The sequence below is a fragment of the Acanthaster planci genome, linkage group LG12, assembly GCF_054643075.1.
Source record: "Acanthaster planci isolate LZ-2023a linkage group LG12, COTS_SCS, whole genome shotgun sequence".
NCBI lineage: Eukaryota > Metazoa > Echinodermata > Asteroidea > Valvatida > Acanthasteridae > Acanthaster > Acanthaster planci.
Genome location: NC_141788.1, coordinates 14,705,935 through 14,723,129, shown reverse-complemented (window position 1 = coordinate 14,723,129; position 17,195 = coordinate 14,705,935). Strand labels below are relative to the sequence as shown.

Genomic DNA, 17,195 nt, shown 5'->3' with positions numbered 1-17,195 from the left:
TGGCTTTCAACGCATTGTTCCGCTTCACGAGCTTCATTTTGTCGCTGCGCTGACAGGATGAAGCCTTCAGTATATTAACACATCGTGCAAAGGCTGGCGGTTGAAAATGGTTGATATTTAGTCCCCACAATAGCGAAATAATACTGTGAAAACTCCCCCATCCCTGAAGTGAACTCGTGGATACTGTGGTTACGTGTCCAATGAAAGCTTTATTTCACTGGCTTTGTGTAAAATTGAAAAGTCTTTTTAATTGAAATAAGGAAATACCCTTAATGCTCCAATAAAGCTTCTATAATTGCGGGCTTATTACAGCCGGTAGAATAGCTTAGCGTGTATATGCATTATACTAGTCTCCCAGGACTGCAATATATCACATGCTCACAACTAGTATTTCTGCGAACAGGCTGTCGCTTAAAAATTGCTTACATGTACATCCTAAGTTAAAATTTGGTGCCAGCTTATAGCGACCTTTCTCAATTATGTATGTTCGGGGTTGTCATGTTTTCCCCAACATGAGCTTACAAACTTTCTGCGAGAGGCGTTTTGCAATAATGTTCATTATTTCTGCGAAGGGGTCTGCAAGTTTCGCAATGTAGTTCTTTTCTAATTCTTTCTTGTCTCATTAAATCTGATTGACAAATTTAGAGGAGCCGTTGTAGCGGCAAATAATTTGTTTTTGATGTTATGTAATTGTTCCTTGTTATTCTGGTTTTGCAGCATTTCCCTTAGTGATTAACAATGCGAGGTTATTTTATCAGTAAAATGTTCCACCAGTGAGTCTTTAGGGCGCCCTCTATTGTTGTACAACTTTTTAGGTCAAAGGTGAAGAATACTTCATGATTCCGATGTTTCTCAATTTAATTCCAATGTACCGCAACTTTCCCAAAATCATTAAAAGATTAACAAGGTTATAAGGTCTCAGTAGAAGATAAACGAGCAAAGACCATCTTGGAAGAAACAGTGACAAGGGTTGATGGTCACTACCAGGTTGCCAGAACCCACGCTTGCCAGACAACCGTACCCTTGCTGAGTCGAGACTTCAGTCACTGAATTCAACGAGACCCTGGTCTGTATGAGATGTACAAGAAGACCCTCGACATCTACTTCAAGAAGGAGTATGCAAGAGAAATGTCTCCATTGGAGTCGTCATTGAGTGTCACGCCCGAAGGTATCAATAGCGAGCAGTCACCGAGATGTGTGGAAACAGCAATAGTACCACAAGCAGTGTGGTATCTGCCCCATCATCTGGTGTTCCACCCACGAAAGCCAGAGAAGCTCTAAGTGGTATTCGATTGCTGGGCCAAAAACAAGGGTGTTATGACCAACTGCTGCAGGGACCAGATTTTACTAATAATCTGGTTGGCGTGCTGACACCAAGGTTTAGAGAGAGAACCATTGCCCTAATGGCTGACATTGAGGCAACGTTCCATCAAGTTAAGGTGCCAGATGGTGACTGCAATGCCCTGCGATTTCTTTGGTGGCCTGGTGGAGACCACTCTAAGGAACCGACTAACCATCAGATGCTGGTGCATCTATATGGAGCAACATCATCGCCTGGCTGTGCCGGATTTTGCCTTAGAAGAACAGCTGAAGACAACCCAGAAAATTTCGACGAGGAAACAGTCACAGCGGTCCAAGAGAATTTCTATGTAGGTGACCGTCTTGTGCCAGTGAAAACAGAGGACGAAGTCATCAGGTTAGCCAATCAACTAATGGAGTTTTTAGCCAAGGGAGGAGTCAGATTGACGAAGTGGGTCTGTAACAGTCGTGAGGTGACGGAGGCAATCCCTGTTGAGGAGAGAGCCCAATCAGTACTGAAGTTAGATTTTGATCATCTGCCAATAGAGCGTACCTTGGGTGTGAAGTGGGATGTGGAGGCCGATAAGCTTGGGTTTGAAACAGTTCATTGTACGACCCCTTTGGCTTCCTTGCACCATTCATCCTACCAGCAAAAATTCTCCTTCAAGACATTTGCCGCCAGGGTCGTGGCTGGGATGAGAAGATCGAGCAGTGAAATGATGAGGTGGAAGCGGTGGCTGGATGATCTACCAAGGCTGACAAGAATTATCATCGGCAGATGTCTTCAGCCGAAGGGAATTAATGAAATTACTGTCTTTCAGCTTCACCATTTTTCCGATGCTTCATAGTGGGGTTATGCTGCTGTATCATATCTGCGTGCTGTTGACGTGCGAGGAAAGATCCATTGTGCGTTTGTCATCGGGAAGGCACGGTTATGTCCAATGAAACAGGTCACAATTCCCCGACTGGAGTTGTCTGCTGCAGTTCTGGCCGTGGAGTTGAATCAGCTAATCCTGAGGGAAATGAGACTGCCAGTTATGGAGACTGTATACTGGACAGACTCTACATCAGTTCTTCAGTACATTCAAAATGAGAGTCGAAGATTTCACGCATTTGTAGCCAACCGTGTTTCCAGAATACAGAATGTATCAGACCCCTCCCAGTGGCGATATGTAGACTCTGCCAGCCACCCAGCTGATGATGGCTCTCGAGGATTGACTGCAGATGAAATGATTAGGGACCAGCGCTGGCTGCATGGACCGGAGTTCCTGTGGAAGGATGAAGAGCAGTAGCCACTCCCACTAGTTGTTATCAAGGGGCCCTACCCAGATGTACTACCAGATACTTTGCAGAGTGATCCTGAGGCGAAGAAGGTTGCCCAGTCTTTCTCTGTAGCTGTGAAGAGCGGCATAGAGAAGTTACTTGACAGATATTCACCTTGGATTAGAATGAAGCGTGGAGTCGCCTGGCTGCTGAGGTATCGGGATTATCTGAGGGCCAGCACCAAAGGGAGTCCGGAGGGCATTGACAGGAGTAACATGCTGTCCTTATCAGAGCTGCAGAGAGCTGAAATGGAAATCGTCAAGTATGTTCAACGACAATCTTTCCCCAGAGAGATTGCCTCACTTAACGCTCAAACAGAAAAGGTTGAGAGACTCATCAAGAAGAGTAAGAAGGTTCCAGGTGCATTCCATAAATTGAATCCAATTTCGGTTAATGGCATTCTGCATGTAGGTGGTCGTCTTGAGAATGCACAATTGCACCAGGACGTTAAACATCCAATCATTCTACCAAGTAATCACCAGGTGACAAGGCTGCTGATTGAACACCACCATCTTAAGGTCGGTCATTCTGGGGTTGGTGTGACCTGGACGTCAATTAGAGAGAGGTTTGCGTGCTGAAGGGAGGATCAACTGTGAGGCAAGTAATTGGAAGGTGTTTCCAATGCAAGAAGTGGAACGTACCCCTGTGTCAACAGTTGATGGCTGAACTGCCAGCAGGAAGAGTTACCCCAGAGACCCAACCCAGAGAAGCCACCCTTTACGTGTGTTAGAGTGGATTATTTTGGCCCACTTTACGTGAAACAGGGGGGCAGTCATGTCAAAAGATATGGATGTATTTTCACCTGCCTTGCTGTGAGAGCTGTACATATGGAGATTGCTCATTCACTTGACACAGACGCATTCATAAATGCCCTTCGGCGGTTCATCATCAGGAGAGGTGCACTAGAAAAAAATCATAAGTGACAATGGCACCAACTTCACGACGGGATAGCGTGAGCTTCGAGAAGGTATCACATCCCTGAACCAGCAAAGGATTGGAGACTTTCTTCATCAGCATGCAGTTGAATGGCAATTCAATCCACCAACTGCAAGCCATATGGGAGGTGTATGGGAACGGATGGTGCGTTCCATTCGTAAGATCCTGAAGAATCTACTTCAAGAACAAGTGGTGTGTGATGAAATACTACTTACAGTAATGGCTGAAGTGGAAGCTACTTTGAATGCGAGACCGCTCACCCAACTCAGCTTGGACCCTAGAGATGATGAGCCATTGACAACGAAACATCTTCTTCTGATGAGATCGAGTCCCAACATTCCACCAGCAGTATTTGGGCGGGCAGATGGTTATAGGCAGCGCAGATGGTGTCAGGTACAGTTCTTGGCAGACCAATTCTGGAGGCGGTGGAAAGGGGAGTACCTACCACTTCTGCAGCAGCTTCAGAAATGGACCCAGACCAAGCAACATCTGGAGGTGAAGGACCTGGTGCTAGTTGCTGCTGACGGTGAAGCCCGTGGACGGTGGCCACTTGGAACAGTGACGCAAATCTACCCAGATAAGTCAGGAAAGGTTCGCAAAGTGGAGGTGAGAGTAGGCAATAAGTACCTCAGGTGCCCCATTGTCAAGCTTTGTTTCTTGGAGAAGCCCAGCGGTGTGTGAGATTTCAACAGCCAAGAACAATTGTGCTTGAACTCTAGTGCCATATGTAGTGCTATATGCGTATGTAAATCACATGTTACGTCAATTAAGGCTATCAATTAAGTGAGACTGAAGTTGAAAATCGATCATGTAATTTATGGTTTCTTTGCATTGCAAGTAGCAGTGGTTTGTTTTACTTCTAGTGTTTTCAAGTTTAAGGTTTGCCGCTTAAGGGTTTACAAGAATGAACAGAATGTGCCTGTTCATGGGGCCGGGTATGTAGCGGCAAATTGTTTGTTTTTGATGTTATGTAATTCTTGCTTGTTATTCTGATTTTGCAGCATTTCCCTTTGTGATTAACAATGCGAGGTTATTTCATCAGTAAAATGTTCCACCAGTGAGTCTTTAGGGCGCCCTCTATTGATGTATAACTTTTAAGTCAAAGGTAAAAATACCTCATGATTCCGATGTTTCTCAATTTAATTCCAATGTACCGTAACTTTCCCAAAATCATTATAAGATTAACAAGGTAATAATGTCCCAATTCAAATGATATTTGGTTCAACACAATTGGCAGGTTTAGAGGTTTATTTAAGGTGGAAATTTATGATGAATATGAGGGATTTATGAGTAAATTTTCTTCGGCAGATTTGAGTAAAGGGTCGTATGTGCTTAGTGGTTGGACGACTTTAGTTGGACACGGTACGACATGACATCATCAAGATGCGAACTGTATTTATTTCTGTAGGGTAATGAAATTGTTTCTCATGATTGTTTTAATGTTTATCGATGCAGTGAACCACCACCAACTGTAACCACCAACTATATTAACCAGCAATAGTACAAACAACTTCATCTCTGTACATATCATCAAACTGATCTGTGCTTGTTGTCAATCATCAAACTGAATAAATTAATAATGTCTGCCTCATGTTATGTATAACTTCAATTAATCATGGTGCGTTGACGATGGAACCACATCCTATTATGTAGCAGGCATTTCTAAGGCTACAGCCTTTTATTTTATTTTATTTTAATGCTAATGTGATGATATGCACGGTTTTGGGCAAAAGTGTTGTACCATCTATTTATTTTCTCAATAAAGTGTCACTGATCACTTGTCTTCTGGCGATATGTTGGGTGATATATGCTTCAAATCGATCAGTTAGTTTGATCAAATTTGGATAAGCGAATAAAGGATTGTGAGAATATTCTCAGCAATGGGGAAGATAAAGGAAAAATATCGAATTGTTAACCACCGCGTTTGTGAGCTTGAGCACCTGGCAGAAATTTACCCACAATGATCTGCGCATCACTAGCTCTGACCCATGTGACGTATTACCTTCACTAAAATCTGTACAAAGTCATTCTCAGCGCCCTGTCCAGGCGCTGGGCGACGAGCGAATGGGTTGTGCAGTCCTTGGAGAGTCAACCTCGATTCCAGGGTCCCCGAATATGTAGTTTCTCGGTAGATTCAAGGGTGTTAAGCAGTGCTCCTCATGCATATCTTCCTGGTCTGCATCCGAGTTCAAAAAACCGTAGTCCAAAATCCTTCAATAAACCCTATCGACGTATGAATGGACATCCACTCGCTATACACAATACAGAAATCGGATCCTACTTAAGATCAGCAATTGTGTGCGAACGAAAAAAGGAGGATTAAGTGTGATAGTATACTCAAAATTAATATTCTTAATTAACGTATAACAAAAAACGAAACACTTCGCAAGTTATCGAAACTTCATAAGCAAATCTGTAGGTAAGTTAACGTAATAATTAAGAATGTGCTCTCCAAAAAACATATTGAACATTAAAAATGCAGTCTCTGCTGTCGAATAAAAAGACGTTATACGTGCATAAATGCTAAATGTGCGATTGAACAATTTTACGACAGTTGTTATTTTTAACTTTGGACTCATGAAACAATATCAACTCTGCTATGTACTACTGCCGACATCTTACAAATATTTGGAGAGTTTGCAGATGCTATTTTGGACTTAAAAAGTGGACTGGGCAAGAGCAAATGATGCACGTTAACGAGAGACAAGACACAAAAATATCACAATGGTGAGGGTTTGTGATGGGAGTACTGCAAATGCGCAATGGGTTTTGATACGTATTTGAAACAAAAGCCCACGTAAAGGCTTTGATAACATTGCTAACGAATTGACACTGAAAAATAAAATGTGCGAACACAGCCATTACAAAATCAATATACTGAGTGTCAGACTAACCTAAACTCTACTGGTCCAGTCCAACTGAAGCCGAAAGTTTCAAAAGAATTTTGTAGACGACCATGTGGGGGCCATCCCATTTAGCGGGAAAATCCAGGTGTATATGGCTGCAAGATGTACGTGTACTGGGCGGACAAATCTGCGGACCTTGTACGAAGAGAAAGGATTTGAAAAGTGAACCCAAAATAAACAGTTGGTCTCCTTCTTGCTCTGTGGCTGGGTAAAGCACTGAAACCGAGTCTATTCATAGGGTTACAAAGGACAAAACTAAATGTCCTGAAAGACCCATTTACACAAAGGCACGGTAACAGAAAGCGATAATGTCATTCGATTTTTCACGTTTGTACAGGAGCTGAAACCCGTTCGGTGTTTACCTTTGTACAACACCAGTGACGTTGCAGCCTGACCGTGACGTCGCGTCGTTTCCGACGAGAGCGCTGATTGGCCGGAATGCACAGTCTCAGCACGGCATCCATCAAACAACGACCTCCATGATATATATCATGATAGATTTAATAACTTTTGCACGAGCTGGGTGGCCGTCCATCCACCATGTTTATTGATATGACGTCAGACTCATTGTCCTGTATAGGTGCTGGTTTTTCTGGTAATCTGGATTTGCAAACGTATTTTTAGAGCTCATTGTAAACGGTAAAGAGTAAATACGGGCGTTTCACAATAGTGTGCCTCCAAGAGTTTACAACGCCTTGGTCAATCACCTTGCGCGAAATTTGTCGACCCAGTGCGCGCTTGGAAAGGGTCGACAAATTTCGCCCGTTGTGATTGGACAACGCGTTGCTAACTCTTCGAGGCGCACTATTGTGAGCTGCCAGTATTGAAACTGGAAAAATTCATTTTTGAGGAAAGATATCGCGCGTAGGCTATCGGGAATTGACAATGAGCAGTGTATCTTGCAGTAATGGACTTGTACAAAGCATAATCAGGCATCCGTAGACTGGAAAATCATCTTATTATCATTTTTAATGGCGACTTTTTTACTTTTGACTATCCACTTGCAACACAGGTAACAGCCACTAGTTTGTCTTGAAAAACAATGCATTTCCTTGTCATTTATCAAGTTAGAATAAAGTGCACTAAACCGTTTACAGCAAACATTGGTCGTCAATGCTTTATAACTTCGTTTCATATATTGACCCGCCACGTTTTGTTTCAATTCTTAAGTTGGGGTTGCAGAGGATTGGAAGTTCCCTTGGACAGTGGTCTCGTATCCTCTCACAGTCTTGCCTCTTATGCTGCGTCTGAAACAGCTGATGATCTTTAGTCTGGTGAAACCCATCGCATACAGAGCATATTTACTGGTTTACCCTCATTTAAGGGGTCTTACAATACCATGTGATTTTTGGCAGCGGTTTTATTAGATTAACTGACCAGACAGCTCCGTAATTTGTCCTGTGATACTCTATCAAGTCTGTATCAAGTCGGAAAGGTTCAGGGTAGACTGAGAAGTCTTTATTTGCTTTGTCTTGCGGTAGTGATGTTCGGTGCCAATCTTTTTTTTCTGAGTTCTCCTAAGAGTAAATTGAAGGAAGAAAAACTCAACGGGATGATTTTTAAACAACACACTTAAACTTTAAAGAGGGGAAGGATTGACTTTCCCAAGATGACTGTGTATTTTAAGAGCTGCCCTCGTATTTTAGATTCATTCATTAAGTCTGTAATTGAGATACGTTAAACTACCTTGTACGCAGCAGGAAGTGCGCACGACAAGGGGATTTGAGTCATCTTAAAAATTATTCTGTCTTATTGTATGGATTTGTAGTCACATTAGAAACAAGAGTATTTTCTGCTGTTGAACTTTGTATACTGGGAAAAGAGCAGTTGGAATTGATAGCTGATTTGACTGCGAGAATTGGCGGCATTCAATTGTTTCTTGATAACCATGTCAGTCAAACAACTCCAGTAGTTATAATCAGGAATTTTTGTGCTCAAGGGTAGCAGCACCAGACTTTTTAATACAAACCCCACAGGGTACCATTGTGTCTCTGATAACCTCATTTTCATTTCTTATTTATAAAAGATCGTTTGTTGCCGGTTGATTTTTATACTAAAGAGTATTTCCTTATCAATGAGAAACTCTGTGATATCACTCCGGGAAGGAAAACCTAAATGTTACATTGCTTTGTGCAAAAAGAAACTGCATTTTCAAACGTTTTGCTGGTACAGATTTCCTATTGGTAAATCGTTGCTGTGTAAGGATGTAGCAATAAGCAAGCGATCAAACCTTTCTCAGAAATGTTTCAATTCAGGAGATTCTTGGTTCGAACTTTAAACAAAAACCTGTGTGTAATGAACTATATCTTCCTTGAAAGACATCACAGCCACAGCACCCTTAGTTTTCCGGGAAAGTACGTATAATTTTAAAGTTAAAAAATGTGCACCTTTCAAATACATGTCAAATGCATGAGATGTCAAATAGTTTCATGAGTGAATAGGATAAAATTGCAGAAAAATGTGTCTTAGAAAAATTCACGGCAAGTGTGAGGGCGACCAGCTGGGTTTCTGCGGGGAGGAAGGGAGTTGTGCCTGACGGGTAGACTCTACACTCCAGGGTGCTGGGAAGAGAGCACGCAGGTTCTGAGGGTCGGAGAGCAGGAGTTTGGTGGGTTGGTGAACTGCCAAGGACTGACTGCGTTCAATGTCAGCACTTACTGCTGCGATTTGCGATTTGCTGCTTTATTGTCTGTGGTCCAGGACCCAGCATGTGACAATGGGGTAGACATTCATTGGTTTCAGTTTCAACCAAGCAGATTGAAGACTTGCAACTCGCAGAAAATTTGAAAGTATTGAAGGTAGACTTAATAAATATAACCCAGTACAACCTGAAATTCAGCTACAGTGTGTTTACAAAGGCAACCAGGCCAACCCCGGCAGCTGGCTGACCAAAACTCACCTACAGAGACATCATAGTCTAACACAAGAAAAAAATCAGTTAATAACCCTCATTTTACAATAATCCATTTCCAACTGAATTATTCGCAACTGTCATAAAAACCTAAAGACTTAAGACCAATCCTCCACATGCCCTTCGCCTGTGCAGGCAGGGGCAAGTCCGGTCAAGGACTACCAGTAAACTAATGGTTGACGTACCCAGGGCATGTGCAGTTAAGTTGAAGTGCGAACTACCCTAGTCAACCGTTGTCAGGTCGCTAGGCCGATGCAGAAAAAAGAGCTTAAGGAAGCGCAAAGTAGGCGAAGATAAAAGTGAAAATAGTCGTTTTCTTGTGACATACTGCCTTCCCGGCATTTTTCTCATAACTAGTCCTCTCTGCACTATGCTACTAATAACGGTTTATGGCAATCAACGATGCAACCAACCTCGGTAGGCTGGTCGCAAATAGTTGAGTAGATTAGTCCAACCGTCGTCGACTAGCGTGCGTTAGTTTTGGTATCTATGGTCCTTGATCGAACTTGGCCCCGATTTCACGTGGTCACGCCACAAGTATGCTACTGATACATGAGGCACAAAAATCCTTGTGCCTTTCACCGCAGTACATGTACTCCCTAAATCAACTTCCAAATATCGCCTTCTGGAAAATCTTTATCACCTCCAGCCTAACCACGACCAAACTAGTCTATAGTCACAAGCAGATAAAAACAACGGAAATAAAACATTTACAAATATTCCATTAAGTGGTGAAAAAAAGCCATGCAAACCACAACAAAACTTGGAAAGTTACCTATGAGTATGGGGCAGACACTGCCCTGCAGCCCATGCTGTCTCAGTATTATAACGAATTACAATATTTAACCGGTAAACAATTCAACTCAGTGAGCAGTCCTGAGATCTACGACTAAATAATCTTAATAATATAAAACCTCATATAACGAGCCCTAGGCCCCATTCAAAATTACATACCATTACAAACAGAGCTCTGGGCGCGGAAGGGCTGATGGCCCTGCACAATAGGTCTTAGTGAAGGAAATACGTCACACGGGGTCACAGCTAACGACGCACAGAGCATTGTGGGTAAAGGCTTCTGCAAGGCGTCCGAGCTCGCTCAATGCGTTACACAAGCGGCGGTTATCAGTTTGATATTTTTCTTTTTCTTCCTCACTGCTGAAAATATTCTCATTACACTCGGTTATCGTGATAAATTTGGATGAATGAATTCATTTATGAAATTTATCACGTTAAGCGATAAATACATCGAAAAAAGACACGTGATCATTGATACAAAGTGAGAAGGTAAATTACCACACTGTAATTATACCACGGCCATATTTTATCATGTAGGCCTAACTAACACTTTTCCCCTGCCAAAGCATTGCAATAGACTTTTTCACGGATTAGGTCATAATTATTCACGCATGCTATATAAAACAGCACGAAAGGAGACCGGCTTAGATACGGCAATCTCGAGCACACAGGAACATTCACGATTGTAAAGTCTTTTTACAGAGTACTAAAAATTCCCCTCAGACCAGAAACTAATAACAAAAGGATTTTACGGAATTTTCTGGAGAAAAAAATGAACAAAACTGGAAAACCTGAGAGAAAAGTATCAAAATCGAACCCCTGTACGTTTTCAATGGCTCGCTCACTCTTCTTGCCACCTAGATCTAGTGGCAAACCAAAACATTTAAATAACGCTTCACTAAAAAAGGAAGTTATGACAACATGGTCACAGGTCGTGCACAATGTAGGCAATCACGGTGCAAACCATCAGCCCTTCCCAGCGCCCTGTTCGAACCGGTAGACGGAAAAGGAGGCCACGTAGAACGACGTGCGTCACATGCATATTAAAGATTACAGAGATGGAAAACATGTAGTTCGCGTGAAGTATTTCAAAATAACAATAAATACGTAACCATTTCAAAACATTTATTGTGACCCCAAAATGAATAAAAAGATCCGTGTTTCCCCGCCAACAAAAAATCCCGTTTTTGCCGTTCGCACTCCCAGCCTGATTAGATGACTTCATCGCCAGATGATACATGCAGTATCGCACGTAATAGACCAAGTAGTGTTTGATGTAGCTTGGCCAACAGGCAAACACCGACTATATTGTTATTTTGAAATTCTTCATGCGAACTAAATGTTTTCTATTTTTGTAACCCTTCAATGCTCAGAATGTGTACAGTACGTACTTTATGCGTCCTGAGCAAAATATGCACATGACTTACGTCGTGGCCACCTTTTCCACCTACCGTTCGGGCGCTGGACGACGAGAGAATACACATTACACGAAAGGAAATTTATATGAGTTGAAGTTCGTTTGTTGTGCTTCACCTCCAGTGAGTTTTTCAATTAACTCCAGCAGAGGCAAGACTGAGTGAGCACAATGTCTACATTTTTTAAAACAGAGATAATATACGAAAGCACAGCAATTATGAAAAATATGGATAATTACAAAAGCCCACAAAATTACATCCTTAATTTCGTCACGTGGGACCTCCCTACACAAGGACACTTTAACACAGAGAAAAACGGGAAATGTAGGGATGGCTCTTTATTTTGTTTGCTAATTGATTTTGTTTGCTAACTGCATTGTAATGTACATGTAGGTCTGACATCGATGTGTAAGAGCTTTGTATTATAGAATCGGTACTAAGTCGCAAATACCTTCGGTTTTGGTTGCATTATTCTGATAAATTAGTCTCAAGGATTGAAAAGCTAGAATTGCAATTTGAATTTTTATGTCCAAGAAAAAAATAACTCAAGTTAAATAAAGTTGTATTCTCCATTGGGGGATTTTCCCGTCACTTGCGGCAAAAATTTTGATGTATATACTGCATTTCCTCGATAATGCACATCTTTTGGAAAAATAATCTTCCAGACTTTAGAAAAATGCATTACCCTTGAGAAATTAGAGATCATGTTTATTGAATTGTTCCCGCAGTCTACAAATTTTCTATGGTACATGAATTTGAGCCAAAGTCGAACATGTTCAAGTAGCCGCATCTGGCGAAATGGTTGTTACTTGAGTATGGTTTGCTCCCGCCTGCCGATCCTGAGCATGGACCCTGCCAGATGTCGCTCTCCCAGCCAGCTCCATTCTTCAGGTAGGCCTTGATCTCAAACCAACCAGCCTCTGTCTGGTCACAGTCCACGTTAAGGTCCACCATCCAGTAGTGATCGCCCCACTTGTTCAAGGGCGTGTATCCGTAGCCGTCGGCCTCAACGTTGCCTCCGTTGGTTGGGTTGTTTGTCGTCCAGACGAGGGGTGTACCGTCGGCCGTCCTTCCTTCGTAGCTGCTCTGGTCACTCTCTGCACCGTACCAGTCCAGGAAATCGTCTCCTGACTTCCAGGCGTTGAACTTGGTGTTGGTACCCCCAATGTTGTGATGGATGGGTAAGGCGCAAGCACTGGTGTCTGCGTTGGACGTGCAACCGCCTCTCTTGGTGTGGTCAATCCCACCACGGATGAAGAGGTCTTGACCTATGATTGTATGCTTCTTGATAAAAATGACAGTGCGCTGGCTGCCAGTGGGGTTTCCTGGATTGATATGGTCGATTGGGTTGACTGGGGAACCACTGGAGTCACCAACTTTAGCCTTGGTGTGAATAGCCGCTACAGGGTCGTCTCCGGTATCCACGTTGAAGTATGCGTAGCCGGACCCATCAACATGGATAGTGGGTCCGCTGCAGGAACCTGACGAAGAGTCAAAGTCACCCAGAATAATGTTACAGTACTCTCCAGACGGCATTCCGGTGTATAGAGTCTCAGACAAGGTGTGGCCGTCGTTGTTGATGGCGATAAAGGCCTTATCACCGCGGCCAAAGGCGATCTGCTGGTTACCATTGCTCCACCAGTTGGAAAGCGGCTGGCCAGCTGCGACATTACGGAAACCTATCATGTTCTTGATCTGTCTCCAGCGATGCTCGCACACCCAGCCGTTGCCACATGTACCGTCTGCGTTGATGGTAACGGACTGCGTGTTCCCATTCTCGTCAGCCGGTGGACCTGCATCAGTGTCGTGATTAAAGTAGAAGCTGCTCATAACACGCGTGATGCCGTAAGGGAAGGCGAGCATGAAGGCATTGGCCATCTTGTAAAGGCGTGGGTTTTCAAAGGTGATGATGTTTCCACCTCCACCATGGCCGCGCTGATTGTCATGATTATCTACGAAGACCAAGGCCGAGGTATCGGCGAGCATGCCCCAAGCCTCTCCGAAGTTGCTGAAGTAAGTCAACTTGTTGTAGCCTCTCATGGCCTCCCCCAGTCTCAACCCGTACTTGAACTCAGTCACCCGGCCGTATGCGGTGTACTCGCCCGCTGTGATGGGCTCCCCACCCTGGTCGATGACCTCCTGGAAGATGAACGGCCGGGATCCTACTGAGAAGTAAGCCGTGTTCAGGTCATTCAGTGACCCGGAGAGGGCATTCAGGTCTCCGGGCCACATGTGCTTGCAAGCATCGACGCGGAAACCGGCCACACCGATGTCGATCAGTTCATTCAGGTAGCCCACGATCTTGGACCTCACGTACGACTTGGAGATATCAAGGTCTGGCAGACCCACGAGGTTACAGTTGCGGACCTGGATGATGTCTTGGTAGCTCTGGATGTCTCCATTGCCAGAGTTACATTTTCCGTTTGGTACGTTGAAGTCGAGGCTACTATACGGTACTCCGGGGTAGCTCAACGTCCCAACGTCATACCAACTGCCTGCCGTACCGGTTCCAGAGTCTGTGTACATGGAAAATCATACACCAAACCCAATTTTCAATCGATAGCAAGCAAATTCATTCAGGAGAACACATTGTGAAGCCCGTTCGATCTCCATCCTTAAACTCTAGTTCCTGATATGATACAAGTGCTTAATAATATTGTGTTGGTTGTCTGGCAAAAAGGCGTTTCGACACATCCAATTTTAAAACAAAGTTGCCCTAAAATATGCATTTACACTCTTGCACACGTTTTGCAATTTTTCTTGGGTACCCTGTGAATTCTAAAATACTCAACCCTCATATAAACAGGAGAACATAAAAATATGCACCTTCAGCTGTTGAAAACCTTGTGTGTGTATAGAATAAAAAGTCGGCTCATTCCTCGGACCAGCAGGAAGCGAACGGAATTCGATGTTGCGTATTATTTGCAGTGAAATAAGCTTGAGTTTAAATGTGTTAAAAGTCTGTGAATTCGTAGCGCGACTATTTAATCTGACGTCACGGTTTAGTGTTCTTGTTCGCATTGCGCTAAATGATGAACCGGCCTTTATATCACCTGGACTAAAGTTTGTCATAGCTTAACTGCATGTATGATTTGAAGCTCTGTAGGCCTGCATGCAGAGCAGAAGCGTAAACTATTAGAGGTTTGAAGCAACAACCTCAAATACCTTTAACAGAGAGACCTGTATGTGCTGATGTGTCAGGCTCTGTAGTCAGATAGTCTTAAGAGAAGTGTTCTGTAAAAGACGCGAACAAACTTACCTCCGGCTCCCATGTGATTGATGACGGCGTCCACGTAAATTCTGACGCCCACGTTGTTGCATCTCTTGACCATGTCCCGTAGCTGGCTCTCCGGGCCGGACCGACTGGTCAGCTTGTAACTGACAGGCTGGTAGCGCTCCCACCACGGTCGCCAAGGACTCCACACCTCACGGTGCTCGGACGGTGGGGAAATCTGGACACCACCGAAACCATTCGGTGCAAGGTATCTAGAGAATCCGGAGAAGGAGAACTATTTTAGAGTGCTTAAACGCAGGTGATTTGGCCCATTTTTGGCAGTTTGACACAACTTGTTGTCTCAGTCTTGGGGTTACACTTGTATTCGAGTAAAGTAACCCAAATTTGTTGCCCAGTGTGCTTCTGTATAGATTTTCATCATTACAAAGCTGTTTCTACCCTGCCTGCCAATTGTGACTCATAACATGAATGACAAAGTTGCTAACAGCTTACGAAAATACTTTAACCCAGCTGAACAACTAAATGCATATCATACTTCAATAGGTCTGTTAAATTGAAAATGTAATTTGAAAATTACCCTTGAAATAACACGGCTCAACAGTTTAATCAATGTCATTCCATTTAATAGCTTCGTTTGTTGTATGACGTGCATTTAAGGGTTTTTTTTGGGGGGGTTGAAACGTTCAATGGAAAGAGAACGGGGAAAAACTTTTTGTCACCACTCAGTTACCAAATTCAAAAGGTTGTTTGCTTAAATCAACAGAATTAAGGCTAAATTGAGACATCAAATCCCTATGTCAAATGAAATTTTTCTTCGTTGAAGATACGGTGGTTACAAGGTTCAGAGTAACAAATTTCAAACAAGGAGGAAACAAGGAGGAAATCAGAAAATACACAAAACACAGAACAGAAACAAAATGCAGAACCTTCTAAAGTAGAATTGGCCTTCACAAAATGGTATGGGTCGGTAAGGGTGTGCTCGGAAGTTGACTTACCTCTCGCATTCCTCAGCAATGTCAGTCCATTTCCACTCGAATAGGTGAACTATCACTTGTCTGTTATAAGCAGTATTGGGCTCCCATTGACCCACCGCAGAGCCAATCAGGAGAGCCAGTAAACACAAGATTTTCATCTGAAATATCAGCAAATTACACTAAACAACAAAGTGTGCGAAAGCCGACGGGTGTTAATGAAAAATTTCGTCAGTTTTCTTGCAGAGTAGCAGCAATAAAAATTGCTCCCAATTTACTACCAGTCTTTAGAGCACCTATATTCCCTTCTTTTTAAATTGAGAACCAGTTATTCTGAGCTTGTGCATTTGTCCTCAAACAAAGTAATGTTGGAGCTCAAAAAATATGCAATTTCACCTCATAGCGGACTGCATCTGGAAATGTTTTTATAGTTACAGTCACGAAGAATTTGGCAGAATTGTTTTTGGAAGAATATCCTTAGAAAATACACCAAGACTAACTAACCTCTTTAAGAGGGCGTACAGCAATCAAGGGGAAGTCTTTCAACTGGGAGGGTTACGACTGATGCAATCTTTTATAGAACTATGGTTCAAATCAAACAACCGAGACAATCCTTTGTAATTCCCGATATTTCTTATTTTAAATCTGTTATTTTTCTAACCCTAGTATAATCTTTATTTTAAGAGGATAATTCTATAAAGCTGATTTTCTTTTCGCAGAGATAAAATAGCCACTAATGTTTGTAAGTGAAGAATTTGCGGGTACACATTCGGAGGGAATATACAATACAACAGTTTATTTTTAATGGAATAAAACAGCTTTTAAAAGTATTACAATTCTTGTATTTTTTATAGTTCATTAAATTACATATAGAATCATAGGCAGTGGTCATGAAAATAAACTTGTTACTTATAATCAAAAGTCCCCGAATCCATATCCCGCAGAAAAAAAATTAACTGCAATGACTGCAGAATACTTCCTACAAAACCTGCAGTTATAAAAGGACATTTCTCAATTTTTTTCGAATTACGTGCTGACTGACTAGATTTTCTGGAGAAGCCCCACGAGCAGTTTCGCGCAGTCACGAATCGCAAGAAAACAATGATGCAACCTTGACTTGGAGCAGAGTAGGTGATGCAAAGCGATCAGAACAACTTTCACTATCTGAACTTGTCAGCAAACATCGTACTCTCAATTATTTGTTCAGCTGAATCAAAGATTAATGTGCAGATTATAATTTTTTTGTATCTTTAATTAGTGGATTATTTATAAGTTGATGATCCGATATGTTGCGAAAACAACTTTTGTAACGACGGCGCCCACCACTTCAGCACAATTTCACATGAATTTTTCTTTACGTTTGAAAGTGAGGAATCTCTGCTCAGTGTTGCAGGAAATTTATTT

At 42.6% G+C, this 17,195-nt stretch overlaps 2 protein-coding genes across 2 annotated transcripts; one reads left to right on the top strand and one right to left on the bottom strand.

Annotated features, from left to right (window-relative positions):
* The first annotated feature begins 1,403 nt into the window (after positions 1 to 1,403).
* LOC110987230 (uncharacterized) lies at positions 1,404 to 2,591 on the top strand. Its single transcript, XM_022249784.1, has 2 exons — positions 1,404 to 1,891; positions 2,435 to 2,591. Exons 1-2 carry the CDS (start codon positions 1,404 to 1,406, stop codon positions 2,589 to 2,591), a joined length of 645 nt encoding a protein of 214 aa, XP_022105476.1.
* Positions 2,592 to 11,992: 9,401 nt separating this feature from the next.
* On the bottom strand, positions 11,993 to 16,390 carry LOC110987240 (alpha-amylase 1-like). Its single transcript, XM_022249798.2, has 4 exons — positions 16,296 to 16,390; positions 15,816 to 15,952; positions 14,845 to 15,071; positions 11,993 to 14,101 (listed from the first exon to the last, which is right to left on the bottom strand). The coding sequence occupies exons 2-4, from the start codon at positions 15,950 to 15,952 to the stop codon at positions 12,315 to 12,317; spliced, it is 2,151 nt and encodes a 716-aa protein (XP_022105490.2). The 5' UTR covers positions 16,296 to 16,390; the 3' UTR covers positions 11,993 to 12,314.
* Between the last annotated feature and the right edge of the window lie 805 nt (positions 16,391 to 17,195).

Excerpts from the sequence above, each read along its gene's own strand:
- LOC110987230 (XM_022249784.1), top strand. The coding sequence starts at position 1,404 with ATGGCTGACATTGAGGCAACGTTCCATCAAGTTAAGGTGCCAGATGGT. Across the intron at positions 1,892-2,434 it reads GTGGAGGCCGATAAGCTTGG|AATACAGAATGTATCAGACC; the intron begins GTTTGAAACAGT and ends CCGTGTTTCCAG.
- LOC110987240 (XM_022249798.2), bottom strand. The coding sequence starts at position 15,952 with ATGAAAATCTTGTGTTTACTGGCTCTCCTGATTGGCTCTGCGGTGGGT. Across the intron at positions 15,072-15,815 it reads ATTGCTGAGGAATGCGAGAG|ATACCTTGCACCGAATGGTT; the intron begins GTAAGTCAACTT and ends CGGATTCTCTAG. Across the intron at positions 14,102-14,844 it reads CAATCACATGGGAGCCGGAG|ACTCTGGAACCGGTACGGCA; the intron begins GTAAGTTTGTTC and ends CCATGTACACAG.